The sequence below is a fragment of the Mobula birostris genome, chromosome 11 (assembly GCF_030028105.1).
Source record: "Mobula birostris isolate sMobBir1 chromosome 11, sMobBir1.hap1, whole genome shotgun sequence".
Lineage (NCBI taxonomy): Eukaryota > Metazoa > Chordata > Chondrichthyes > Myliobatiformes > Myliobatidae > Mobula > Mobula birostris.
Window position 1 is genome coordinate 95,800,707 of NC_092380.1, and position 14,813 is coordinate 95,815,519.

At 41.2% G+C, this 14,813-nt stretch overlaps 1 protein-coding gene across 2 annotated transcripts in view; it reads right to left on the reverse strand.

The window, feature by feature from the left end:
- Nucleotides 1–2,195: 2,195 nt before the first annotated feature.
- The window catches only part of gas2a (growth arrest-specific 2a), a 152,718-nt gene continuing 140,100 nt past the window's right edge, over nucleotides 2,196–14,813 (reverse strand). For both annotated transcript variants that reach the window (XM_072273176.1, XM_072273175.1), the window contains exon 8: nucleotides 2,196–6,574. In XM_072273176.1, the coding sequence (XP_072129277.1) occupies nucleotides 6,326–6,574 (249 nt within the window). In that variant the 3' untranslated portion in view covers nucleotides 2,196–6,325. The remainder of the gene's footprint in view (nucleotides 6,575–14,813) is intronic.

The following is a 14,813-nucleotide window of genomic DNA, read 5'->3' on the forward strand; positions in this document are numbered from 1 at the left end:
AGGGAACCCTTTCATTACTTGAGTCCACCTTAGTTTCCAGGAAGCAATCACATTCCCCCTGTACTTATATCCCTCATTTTCCTTCACATGTCTGATAACGATCCCTGGCACATGTGGCTAGGCATCAAGGGCATTACCAACTATGCAAGGAAAAACAGTGTCGGCTGTACCAGTGACACCTCCCTCCCTAACACCCAAAACAACTTTTATGTACACTTTGAGGCATGTAACATGACACTGGTGGCCAGAAAGCTACCCCTCTTCTAAGTGAGCCGTCACTGTCTGTAACGGCAGCAGGCGTGAGAGGGACTCTGTAGAGAGCCCCATAAAATGGCTGGGCCAAACGACATCCCAGGCTGAGTTCTCAGAGTGTGCATAGCAGTTCGCTGAAGTCTTCTTGGACATTTTCAATACATCACTCCTCCAGGTTGTTGTCTCCACATTCTTCAAATTAATCACCATCATCCCTGTTCCAAAGAACTCTACACAGTCAGAACTAAATGACTACAGTTCAGTTCAGTGTTCAACGTTATTGTCCTACAGACTTTGGTGAACATACTCCCGCTCCTGGTTTAAAAATACCACGGCCCATCTGGGTGTTGGACTTCCTAATCAACAGACCTCAGATGTCAGGATGCACAACCGCTCCTCCCTCCTCAATGTGGGTGCCCCCTGCCCCCCTCCGCCCCCAGGGCAGTGTGCTGAGACCTTTGCTGTACACTCTGCTCACAGATGACTGCAGGGCCAAACTCCCAGGTAATCACATTGCCAAGTTAGCCGATGACACGACAGCGGTGGGCTCATCCCCAACAATTATGAGACAGCCTACAGAGAGGAGGTAGAAGAGCTTGAGTCCTGGTGTCAGGCAAAAAACCTCTTCTTTAATGCCAACGAGACAAAGAAGAACTTGCTCCACTCATACCCCTCTTTTCATTGGTGGCACACTTGTGGAAACTTCAAACAATTTCAAATTCCTGGGAGTGTACATTTCGCACAACCTCTCATGGGCCCAGAACACATTGTACACAATTAAGAAAGCTCATCAACACGTGTACTTTCTGATGAGGCTGTAGAGAGCTGGACTCTGCCCATCTATACTCAAGTCATTCTACAGATGTGCAATAGAGAGCATCTTAACAAGCTGCAGCACTGCATGGTACGGAAACTGATCTGCAGTGGACAGGAAGGCTCTACAGTGGGCAGTCAAAACTTCCCAATGCATCACTGGCACCAGCCTACCCACCATCAAAGACACATGTACAGAAAAGTACCAGAAAAGTATCAGGAATATCATGAAGGATCCCACCCACTTGTTCGTGTTTGTCCCACTCCCATCAGGGAGGAGGCTACGTAATATCCACACCAAGATCACTAGACTCAAAAACAGTTATTTTCCCCAAGCAATAAGGCTGATCAAAACTTCCACCCACTAATCCACCCCACCACATCCCAAAACAAAACATTACTTTTTCATTTCCTGTCTGTCACCTTATTTACAGATGTTTTTTGTGCCTAGCATCACTTTATGGACATACAATTTATGAATATAAACTACCTTACTTATTTATATTTATTGTGTTTTTTTAAAAAATATTATTGTGTTCTTTATCTTATTGTGCTGCATCGTATCTGGAGTAATAATTATTTCATTCTTCATTACAATTGTGTACTGGAAATGACATTAAACAACCTTGAATCTTGAATGCCTATCATCTCCCTTTGGTTATTTTTGCTGTAAACTGTTATTAAGTAGTAATTTACAATAGCTAATTAACCTACCCATATTATCTTTCACGTGAGAGGGAACCAGAAAAAAGGACAGCTGCAAAGTCATGGATAATCCACGTAGACAGCACCAAAGATCAAGAATGAACCTATTTCCTTGATGTAATGACACTAACTGCTGCACTGCCAAGCCATCTGAATGTTGTGGTCGGCTGGTAAGTGACTGAGACCACCGCAAACTTTCAATATTGAATGATCTCTGCTGAATCTCCGGTTATTACTATTAAAACTGAAGCTGTCGTGCTGGCTCAACTGCCCATTATATTGAAGTGTTTTCACAGCAATGTACCAAGAGATAAAGTTCTAACTAATTTCCTAAACATTCCTAAGAGAAAAGATTGGGACAGACACAGAGATTAAGGCTGAAGTGGAAATACCATAAACTTTATTGATTTTATAAAGCATGGAATTTTAAAATATTTGAGGAAATGGCATTCACAGATTTTATGGTCTAGAAGTGCTGTTAAACAGTAATTATAAATTGTACACTATTAAAAATAATTCAACAAAGTGTAACATACATATATAATTTTTCACACTTGAGAAGGCTGAAAAATGCCTCACCTAGCGAAAGAGCAAGGCTTCACTAATGGCAGCTTCTGCATTTAACGACACAAGTGCAATCTAGAAGTTCTGTCGTAACTTTGCCGTTATTCTCATTGCAAATTCTTAAGCCACTGCATTAAAATTGAATCCTTTGTTACTGTCAAAATAACACATTAAAATAATTGATGCTAATTAAAAATACAGTATGTGCTATGATGCTTAGAAGGGATGTAAATTTGGGTTGGGAAATATAAGCATGTTTTATCTACTACCTATTTAAACAGGCTCAGTGATGTAGGTTGCTGCGGATCTACTAGCCATCAACAGCTCCAAGGTTAGTTGTAAATATTTCAGAGCATCGTTTATGTTATGCCGACTTCAAGCAGAAAAGTCCCTATAACCCTTCTAGGTGTTGTTAATTTTTTTAGATTTAATACCTTGTGACAATTTATAGCCAGTGTCATGCTGTATTTTTGAAGTTGTTGAGAATTGAAATGAGAATGCCTTAATTAGGCACTTGAATCTATATTTATTACAAAGCAGTGCATTTATCACACATTACCTACAAAGTGGTCTGAACAGATTCCTACAAGATGCTTGTTGCCAGTGTGAAGGTGTTTTGGGATATGTTTCAAGGGAAAGAAAACAACTTCAATTTCAAAACAAGAATCCTAAATAAACTGGATAAACTAAGTTTTTACAAATGTTATTTTCATTTGATACTGTATTCTGATTAGACAAATGAATTGCTTTGTAAAAACAAACTTACTGTATGTTTTGTGCCAATGTGTACGGGATATGTGCAGTCATAAAAAAAAGTCATTCAGATCTGCGGAATCATCTCGCAATTTATTTTACTGTCTCTTGGTATCATAACTTACTGTTCTGGGTGAAAAATAATGTCAAGTGTTGTTACTTCACAAGCTGCAAAGAAACGTTCAAAAGCAAAGTAACAGTTTTATTAAATTCTGCTTAGCCTGCCTTTATAATTGAATGTTAAATACTGACATTTTATGCCACAACATAATGAAAATTTTACCTTGAAATCTAGTTATGCTCTTATATACTACTTGGAGCTATGTAGTTTGAAAATGATTGTGCCAAATTTAGCAAAGCTAAAATAAATATGTAGGTGCTAATTCTTTCTAATATTATGCTTTCTAGTTCACTTATCCTTGAATAACGATATTTAGCCCGCGTGCAGTATCTAACAGTCCATTTGACAGGACAGTTTCCAGTCATGTATTGCATGTATATATAGTTGGATATTCACAGTTCTTCATTGATGTGTAACTACAGCAATTCACTAACAAACACAGTTGCATAAATTATTCAGGGATATTCCTCCCTATTACTTGAAGTCAAATGAATGGCCTGACTCCACTTATTCTCCTGACACTGAACCGAAATGAAATGGTTTATATTCCTGGTGACTTAGATCATTTTGTGTAAATAAAACCAGTGTATTATCTTAAATCACCTCATTGAACAATATGTCTATGGATTTCACAACTGCATAAGAATTATTTAATGGAGAAAACTCCATTTTAAAGTAAGTTCTTTTTCCCAGATGCTGTCTGATTTCTGGAATGTTTTTCGGCATGTTTTCTCAATTATTATTTTTAGCATCTGTTTACCTAAAATTATTTTGAGATGAGGTAATAAATGAATAGGAGATCAATGTAAGATTTTTGTATCAGCTTTTATGCTTATACCTTTTCATAGTCCTTTTTTTGTTTAAAAAGGCATGTTAAATATCAGCATCTTTTAAGTTATCTGGCCATTAGGGTTGAGTAAGGGATTGAGAAGAGGCTGTTACAACTACAACCTACTAAATGAAAGAATTTTATGTTTGCTTAATCTATTCTGCAAGGTGCAGCTGATCTGTGCAAATTAAATGAAGTTAAACATTTGAAAGAAATAGTAAGAATGTGCCAAACTATGCTGATAGTGGCTGGTGGTTCTGCATAAAACCACTAGGTTTCAGACATTCAAACTGGACTTCATCTGGCAGTTATGTGAACAGGCTTCAAGATCAGAACTTACTTGCAGATTTTAGAGCTCCCTCATGGAGTTTAATCATGGGATCCAGACTTCCCAGAAATACCTGCCTGGGAAATCACCACATCGATCCTGGGAGCTGAAATCTAATAATGATTCTTGATTAGGTTGACAGGTGGGAATTGGTATTGGGGTGAGTGTAATCATTTTCCTTCTATATACTTGAATTTAACTTGAATAAAATAAAACAAATTTGTTTAGCATTGAGTTTTAAATGTTTGACAGAGTTTAAATATTTTTATGATCTGACAGTTTTGCTTTCTGTCAAAGGCTATCCATGGCTGTTCCATGTTGGAAACTCTACATAACTGCTCCAATATCCCAGTCATTATTCTGACTCTGCCACTGATCGGAAGACTGGCCAACTATTGACATTGTGTAGAGGCCCCAGATGGTTGTGCAAAGCAGCCAGCTTGACGCAGCACAATCAGGTCCCTTAATCCAGCGGATCTATTGGACATAATTGCACTTATTGTTGATATTCCTTCTGTAAGCTCGATATTTTAATTGCTTCAGGTCTAGTCAGGTGATGTAAAGCAATGTTGTTTTGTAATATACAAAGTTTAATAATTTGCTGCTATTTCTGCCTGCCTGTACAATGAAAATGTTTTGTATTTGCATGTGTCAGGATAAGCGTAACATCCCTTTCTCTTAAATGGAAGATGTGAATTAGATGTAAGGTGTAAGCATGTAATTGAAGAGAGTTTTGCTATCCTGTAATGTCAGCAGCAAATCTGGTTAGTGATTTATAGGCACGTTGGTCACTTTTTTTTTGGTCTACACGTAAGAAATGGAAATTACAAAAGCTCATAAAGCTATAATTTAATCTCTGGGATTCTGAATGGGGCCGGGGAGGGTTTATTGCAGCTTTTGTTCTCGCTCTCTGCTCAGCTTTCTAAGAGAGTAGTGCTTTTTTAACTTCATTAGAAATGAATCTATAAGAATTTAATACAAGGGAGCTAAGGAGTATGGGGAGAGAGTGGGAAAGTGGAGTTGAGGCCAAGCTTGGATCAGCCAAGTTGCTATGCAACTGTAGTGGCATTGATTTGATAGTGTTTTTTTAATAAATTAAGAATATGTGCTACCAAACACATGCAGGTTCACTCATTATCTATTAAGTATCCTGCCTGGTTGAAAATGATTCTTTGTGCACTGCTGTTGCTTTGATAGAATGTGATGTTAGGAGAATGATTGCATAGAATGTGTGAATTTTAGGAGTGGAAAAAATTGGAAAGCAGAATAAATTGGATTGAAACATTGGGATAATGTTGTAACTCACATAAAGACAAATAATGCTGAGTATTAGGATTAGTTGCTTTGCTAAAAATACCAGTCACCCACAGTGAATTTTGGATGCTCAAAATTGAGAGGCAAACCAAACACTCAAAAGGAATGGTCGTATGGATGACTGAATGGAAATGGTGCAGTGAAGGTTGCCAGCAATGTGCAAGTATCCAGCCCAGTGTACCTGATCAATTTGTAGCCTTTGAGCCCACTTAAAACTGTTAGTGTACAAGTGTGTGTGTCATTAATATTATGTTTAAAATTAATGAAGTGCTTTTTTAAAGAAGGGCAGGAAGTGTGATAGTCAAGCAATATGCAGAATGTCTGTAATCAAAATAGGCATAGCTACAATCTTACCAATTTCCAACAATGAATTTCCCCAAGGTGTCTTAAATAGTTAAGTCTATTTATTTAATATCCCAATCATTTTCTCTAAAATCTATCAACAGCACTGTTACTACATTTTTTTGCCTCAGTTTGATTATCCAGATTTTTTTGGCTTTTTTCTCATTTCACCAAAAGCCCAGTCTTAGGGTGAGTGGGAATTATTCATAGCCTGCTCAGTTTGAAAGGGATGGTATCAGCTTTTGATATTTTGTATTACTGAAGATAATGGAGCGGATCCAGTTGCACGGCGAACACACAGCAATCACTTTGTTCTCCAGTTACCACTATTGTTATTGGAACTCTCTCTTCGGCTTCTGTAATGGGCGGCTACCACGAGGTAACTATCAGGACTCGAATCTTTGATCGTTGGGGACTTGTTGGAGACTGGAGAGGTCTTGCCGTCCACTCTGGAGATCTGCAACATTCGGCAGGGGTCGTGCTTCAGTAGGTAGCCTTCAAATGTCTCCCAGCCTCCTCCTACACGAACCATTACATGCTTGTTATGCAGCATCTGCAATGCAAAGTTATTGTAGAACAAAAAAAATCAATGGAAGGCTAACATATTTGATGTCTAAGAGAAGGAAATAGGAGGAGTAAAAAAGTCATGAGTAATTCTCATTTATACATGTGAAACTCCAAGAGGCCCACATAATGAACATTTTATTTATATAAAAGTTAATAACCACAAATATCCTTACAAATTTTGCTTAGGTAATCAACACAATCAGCCAGGCAGCTGCTACTGCGCCCACCCACTGTGCAGAAGCTGTGTTTATTGATTTCATACTATAATCCCACTAGGTCACGCCAGCTGTTACAAGGGAGACTACTGGAGAAAAAAATGGTCATTATAATTTCTTCAATAATCAAACATTTCTTATCCTCATTAAGCTTGAACAACTTGGCTGTCTGACATTATAGATCAGACTAGAATTTTAATGTTGACTTAATTACTTAGCCGTTGACATTAATTACACGTACTGCTCATTTATTTTTTGAATCACAAATTCTTGTGAAGTGATGGACAGCTTTATTGGTATTTAAAACTACAACTGGGTGAATTTGCTCAGGTCATCATTTTTACATATTTAATGATAAGCCATTATGCTTTGAAGACAAAGACAAAATGTTGGAAATTTCAGGAAATATAGTGAAGAAATAGCCAACGGCCTTCCATCAGAGCTCATGGACCTGAAATGTTAAACAGTAATCTCTCCAAGTGATATTGTAATTTTTTTTGAATATTCATTTACATGCTAAAATTCTTCCTTGAAGCTTGCTTGTGTGAAAATGCATGTCAATAGGAAAATAATTTAAAAGCAAAGTCTGTACATTCCAATATTTACTTTTCAGTGGATTACAGGAAAAGTCCAACCAGGCTTGTTTAACCTTTGCCTCAGATGTTCCACATAATGATGTACCTGTAACCTGATCAAATTAACTACACAAAGAGTCTAACAATAGGGATGCAATAAATCCTGGGGCTCATCACTGAGCATAAACTCAATGTGATTTGTCATTCAAGTAACGTGACTACAAAGGGCAGGTTAGTGGTTGAGTCCAGCAGGCTGTGATTCACTTACCGATACTAGTCACAAAACACAATTAACATTTTTATCCCAAGCTGGCATCAACCAGGACAAACAGCCTGCCTGGATTCCACTCCCTTTCAACTACCCTAAAAGTTTTCTCTGCACCACAACTGTAATTTTTAATTGGGGAAAGGCAAATTATGAGGCTATAAGGCTAGAACTTGCGGGTGTGAATTGGGATGACGTTTTTGCAGGGAGATGTACTATGGACATGTGGTCGATGTTTAGAGATCTCTTGCGGGATGTAAGGGATAAATTTGTCCCAGTGAGGAGATAAAGAATGGTAGGGTGAAGGAACCATGGGTGAAAAGTGAGGTGGAAAATCTAGTCAGGAGGAAGAAGGCAGCATAAATGAGGTTTAGGAACCAAGGATCAGATGGGTCTATTGAGGAATATAGGAAAGCAAGAAAGGAGCTTAAGAAGGGGCTGAGAAGAGCAAGAAGGGGGGATGAGAAGGCCTTGGTGAGTAGCGTAAAGGAAAACCTCAAGGCATTCTTCAATTATGTGAAGAAAAAAAGGATGACAAGAGTGAAGGTAGGACCAATTAGAGATAAAGGTGGGAAGATGTGCCTGGTGGCTGTGGAAGTGAGCGAGGTCCACAGTGAATACTTCTCTTTGGTATTCACCAATGAGGGGGAACTTGATGATGGTGAGGACAATATGAGTGAGGTTGATGTTCTGGAGCATGCTGATATTAAGGGAGAGGAGGTGTTGGAGTTGTTAAAATACATTAGGACAGATAAGTCCCCGGGGCCTGACGGAATATTCCCCAGGCTGCTCCACGAGGCGAGAGAAGAGATTGCTGAGCCTCCGGCTAGGATCTTTATGTCCTCGTTGTCCACGGGAATGGTACCGGAGGATTGGAGGGAGGCGAATGTTGTTCCCTTGTTCAAAAAAGGTAGTAGGGATAGTCGGGGTAATTATAGACCAGTGAGCCTTACGTCTGTGGTGGGAAAGCTGTTGGAAAAGATTCTTAGAGATAGGATCTATAGGCATTTAGAGAATCATGGTCTGATCAGGGACAGTCAGCATGGCTTTGTGAAGGGCAGGTCGTGTCTAACAAGCCTGATAGAGTTCTTTGAGGAGGTGACCAGGCATATAGATGAGGGTAGTGCAGTGGATGTGATCTATATGGATTTTAGTAAGGCATTTGACAAGGTTCCATACGGTAGGCTTATTCAGAAAGTTAGAAGGCATGGGATCCAGGGAAGTTTGGCCAGGTGGATTCAGAATTGGCTTGCCTGCAGAAGGCAGAGGGTGGTGGTGGAGGGAGTACATTCAGATTGAAGGATTGTGAATAGTGGTGTCCCACAAGGATCTGTTCTGGGACCTCTACTTTTCGTGATTTTTATTAACGACCTGGATGTGGGGGTAGAAGGGTGGGTTGGCAAGTTTGCAGATGACACAAAAGTTGGTGGTGTTGTAGATAGTGTAGAGGATTGTCAAAGATTGCAGAGAGACATTGATAGGATGCAGAAGTGGGCTGAGAAGTGGCAGATGGAGTTCAACTCGGAGAAGTGTGAGGTGGTACACTTTGGAAGGACAACCTCCAAGGCAGAGTACAAAGTAAATGGCAGGATACTTGGTAGTGTGGAGGAGCAGAGGGATCTCGGGGTACATGTCCACAGATCCCTGAAAGTTGCCTCACAAGTGGATAGGGTAGTTAAGAAAGCTTATGGGGTGTTAGCTTTCATAAGTCGAGGGATAGAGTTTAAGAGTCGCGATGTAATGATGCAGCTCTATAAAACTCTGGTTAGGTCACACTTGGAGTATTGTGTCCAGTTCTGGTCACCTCACTGTAGGAAGGATGTGGAAGCATTGGAAAGGGTACAGAGGAGATTTACCAGGATGCTGCCTGGTTTAGAAAGTATGCATTATGATCAGAGATTAAGGGAGCTAGGGCTTTACTCTTTGGAGAGAAGGAGGATGAGAGGAGACATGATAGAGGTGTACAAGATAATAAGAGGAATAGATAGAGTGGATAGCCAGCGCCTCTTCCCCAGGGCACCACTGCTCAATACAAGAGGACATGGCTTTAAGGTAAGGGGTGGGAAGTTCAAGGGGGATATTAGAGGAAGGTTTTTTACTCAGAGAGTGGTTGGTGCGTGGAATGCACTGCCTGAGTCAGTGGTGGAGGCAGATACACTAGTGAAGTTTAAGAGACTACTAGACAGGTATATGGAGGAATCTAAGGTGGGGGCTTATATGGGAGGCAGGGTTTGAGGGTCGGCACAACATTGTGGGCCGAAGGGCCTGTACTGTGCTGTACTATTCTATGTTCTATGTTCTATGTAATCTGAACGTTTACAAAATGCACAACAGTTATTGACTAGGGTACTCCAACAGCAACTCCTAATCCAGCAACCATTAATACCAAGGAGAAAGAGCAGGTGGATTGAAACTGCTCCACCTGGTGCTTGCCATTGAAGCCCAACACCATCCTCAGCAGGAAAAATATCACTGATCCCTAAGCATCACAAAGTCTGAATCCTGGAATTCTCCAGTGAAGACCAATTTGGTAGGACCTTCACTAGAAGAACTGAAATAGTTCAAGATGGTGGTTCATGACTAACCTAAGGGCAATTAGGGGTGAGCAGTAGGTATTGGCAGTGCTGATAGCAACCATTTTCTGGAAAAGAACTGAATGGGTCTCATTCCAGCAACTTATGAAGTGGGAATTAATGGACTGCTGGGTCAGTTTATCTTTGTAATTTAATTTAAATTATATTAATAAAATGTACTAATTATAAAATGTGATTTTTTTACCAATAAGGAAATACATTAGATTTGGAAAAAACTAAAATTTGTGGAAATAAATAGTAGATGTATATCAAGGCAACAATGGCAATATTAACAAAATGCTGCCTGGCCTGCTGCGTTCCACCTGCATTTTGTGTGTGTTGCTTGAATTTCTAGCATCTGCAGATTTCCTCGTGTTTGCATTTTTAAAATGGCAATATTAAGCTAAGATTCTATTTTCAATCTTCAAATCCCAAATTCCATCACCTCATAAAAAGATTCCGTAGACCATAATTCTGTACGTGGCCTATCAGTGGTATCAACAGAGCTTTACCAAGAGGGATTTCTCGCAGGTCGGCGGCAGTTATTTAAAAAGGGAGCTTTGAGAGTGTTAGTCCATTGTACGTGGCCTATCTGCGCCTATAACCGGAGCACCAATTATGAGTTAAATAGAAAGGAAGGTTCAGGCATAAAAGGGAGACACTGCTTAGCGGAGCAGCCACCAAAGGAGCAGTCATCGACAGAGTGATCTGAGGCAGAGTGGTAGGGCTTTGGCTCATTCGGGCTTCGGCGATAATGGGTTGAGGCAAGGTAGGTTACCTGTGATGAAAAGAAACAGAAAGTATGTCTGTGAGGCTGGTGTTCTGTACTGGGTGCCAGATGTGGGAATCTGGGAGACCCGCAGCCTTCCGGACGGCCACATCTGCACCAGGTGTCGAGCTGCAGCTCCTTAGGGACCGGGTTAGGGAACTGGAGATGCAGCTCAATGACGTTCATCTAGTCAGGGAAAGTGAGGAGGTGACAGTGAGCAGCTATAGGCAAGTAGTCACACTGGGGCCTCGGGAGTCAGGTAAGTGGGTAACAGTCCAGAGAGGGAAGGGCAAGACATGTAGCTCTCCCCTGTAGATCTCCCCTTTAACTATAAGTACTCCTGTTTGAGTACTGTTGGGGGGCACAACCTACCTCGGGGAAGCAACAGTGGCCGCGATGCTAAGAAGGGTAGAAAAAGGAAGAAGGGAGCAGTAACAGGGGATTCTGTAGTTAGGGGGTCAGACAAGTGATTCTGTGGATGAAGGTAAGAAACACAGATAGTAGTTTGCCTCCCAAGTGCCAGGGTCGGGGATGTTTCAGATTGTGTCCACGATATCCTGAAGTGGGAAGGAGAACAGCCAGAGGTCGTGGTACATATTGGTACCAACGGCATAGGTAGGAAAACGGAGGAGGTCCTGAAAACAGACTGCAGGGAGCTAGGAAGGAAGTTGAGAAGCAGGACCTCAAAGGTAGTAATCTTGGGATTACTGCCTGTGCCATGCAACCTTGAGTATAGGAATAGAATGAGGTGGATGATAAATGCTTGGCTGAGGGCAGGGATTCAGATTTAACCACAGAAACCATAGAAACTACAGCGCAGAAACAGGCCTTTTGGCCCTTCTTGGCTGTGCCGAACCATTTTCTGCCTAGTCCCACTGACCTGCACATGGACCATATCCCTCCATACCCCCCCCATCCATGTATCTGTCCAATTTATTCTTAAATGTTAAAAAAGAACCTGCATTTACCACCTCGTCTGGCAGCTCATTCCACACTCCCACCGCTCTCTGTGTGAAGAAGCCCCTCCTAATGTTCCCTTTAAACTTTTCCCCCCTCACCCTTAACCCATGTCCTCTGGTGTTTTTCTCCCCTTACCTCAGTGGAAAAAGCCTGCTTGCATTCACTCTATCAATACCCATCATAATTTTATATACCTCTATCAAATCTCCCCTCATTCTTCTACACTCCAGGGAATAAAATCCTAACCTATTCAACCTTTCTCTGTAACTGAGTTTTTCAAGTCCCGGCAACATCCTTGTAAACCTTCTCTGCACCCTTTCAACCTTATTTATATCCTTCCTGTAATTTGGTGACCAAAACTGAACACAATACTCCAGATTCGGCCTCACCAATGCCTTATACAACCTCATCATAACATTCCAGCCCTTATACTCAATACTTTGATTAGTAAAGGCCAATGTACCGTTACATACCCCGTAACTGGGTTGCCAAACCAGCAGAAATGGACCACTTAGTTGGAGTCTGGATTACTGGAACTAAGAAAGTTTTATTAAAGAAATAAGTAACACAGTATTCTAATCGTAAGGATATAAATGCAACAGGTTAGCAATGATAAAACACACACGTACACAGAACTAGGGTAATAGGAATCAAACAAGCTCTATCGTGGTCTAGGGGTAAAATAATCAGTCTCAAGTGACGCAAAGTTCAGTTCAGCTTAATACAGTTCGCAGTAATCGCTGTTGTACCGTTGGAGAGAGAGCGAGAGAATGCAAATTCTGATTCACATAGACCTTTGTTCTTCACAGTTAGCTTTCAGGCGAACCCTTTTATGTCTTCTGTGGTCACCGATTGTGACCCCTCCGTTCCGGATATGACCGTTTTTCCGCGATGAACCCGGCACCCAGGCAAGGGCGGACACACACACCAGGTTCCCACCGATTGTACTTTTTCACCCTGTGCGTCTACGGTCGGTCCCACGGTCGGTCCTGCGTCAGACCTCCAAACTGCTACCGACTTGTGGGGGCACACTGCTCTTCCAGGGTCTCGTTATCTCGTGATCTCGTGGCGTCTCTTGCCTTAGCGAACCTGTTCCTTTTATCCCCCTGCTGGGGTATCGCCTGTCATCAAACTTCAAATAGTTCAGGTTCAAAGCAACCGGTCTGTCAATATTCTGAAATGTGTTTCTCGCTCGTTAATTTCTCTCTCCTCTCTCATTAACATTTTGAACGTTTCTCCATTTGTCTCCCTTATCTCTTTCATCAGCATCAATCTTCTGATAACTTGGTTTGTCGTCACAGTACCAAAAGCTCTCTTTACGACCCTATCTACCTGTGACGCCACTTTTAAGGAATTTTGTATCTGTATTCCCAGATCCCTCTGTTCCACTGCACTCCTCAGTGCCTTACCATTAACCCTGTATGTTCTACCTTGGTTTTTCCTTCCAATGTGCAATACCTCACACTTGTCTGTATTAAACTCCATCTGCCATTTTTCAGCCCATTTTTCCAGCTGGTCCAAGTCCCTCTGCAGGCTCTGAAAACCTTCCTCACTGTCTACTACACCTCCAGTCTTTGTATCATCAGCAAATTTGCTGATCTAATTTACCACATTATCATCCAGATCATTGATGTAGATGACAAATAACAATGGACCCAGCACTGATCCCTGTGGCACACCACTAGTCACAGGCCTCCACTCAGAGAAGCAATTCTCTACTACCACTCTTTGGCTTCTTCCATTGAGCCAATGTCTAATCCAATTTACCACCTCTCCATGTATACCTAGCGACTGAATTTTCCTAACTAACCTCCCATGCGGGACCTTGTCAAAGGCCTTACTGAAGTCCATGTAGACAATATCCACTGCCTTCCCTTCATCCACTTTCCTGGTAACCTCCTCGAAAAACTCCAATAGATTGGTCAAACATGACCTACCATGCACAAAGCCATGTTGACTCTCCCTAATAAGTCCCTGTCTATCCAAATGCTTGTAGATTCTAACTCTTAGTACTCCCTCCAATAACTTACCTACTACCGACGTTAAATTTACCGGCCTATAATTTCCCGGATTACTTTTCGATCCTTTTTTAAACAAAGGAACAACATGAGCCACTCTCCAATCCTCCAGCACCTCACCTGTAGACAGCGACATTTTAAATATTTCTGCCAGGGCCCCTGCAATTTCAACACTAGTCTCCTTCAAGGTCCGAGGGAACACTCTGTCAGGTCCCGGGGATTTATCACTTTAATTTTCCTCAAGACAGCAAGGATCTCCTCCTTTTCGATCTGTTCAGTTTCCATGATCTCACTACTTGTTTCCCTTAATTCCATAGACTTCATACCAGTTTCCTTAGTAAATACAGACGCAAAAAACCTATTTAAGATCTCCCCCATTTCCTTTGGTTCCGCACATAGCCGCCCACTCTGATCTTCAAGAGGACCAATCTTATACCTGTAAAAGCTCTTTGGATTATCCTTCACTTTGCCTGCCAAGGCAACCTCATGTCTTCTTTTAGCCCTCCTGATTTCTTTCTTAAGTATTTTCTTGCACTTCTTATACTCCTCAAGCAACTTATTTACTCCCTGCTTCCTATACATGTCATACAACTCCTTCTTCTTCTTTATCAGAGCTGCAATATCCCTTGAGAACCAAGGTTCCTTATTCCTATTCACTTTGCCTTTAATCCTGACAGGAACATACAAATTCTGCACTCTCAAAATTTCTCCTTTGAAGGCTTCCCACCTACCAATCACATCCTTGCCAGAGAACAACCTGTCCCAATCCACGCTTTTTAGATCCTTTCTCATTTCTTCAAATTTGGCCTTCTTCCAGTTAAGAACCTCAACACTAGGACCAGATCTATCC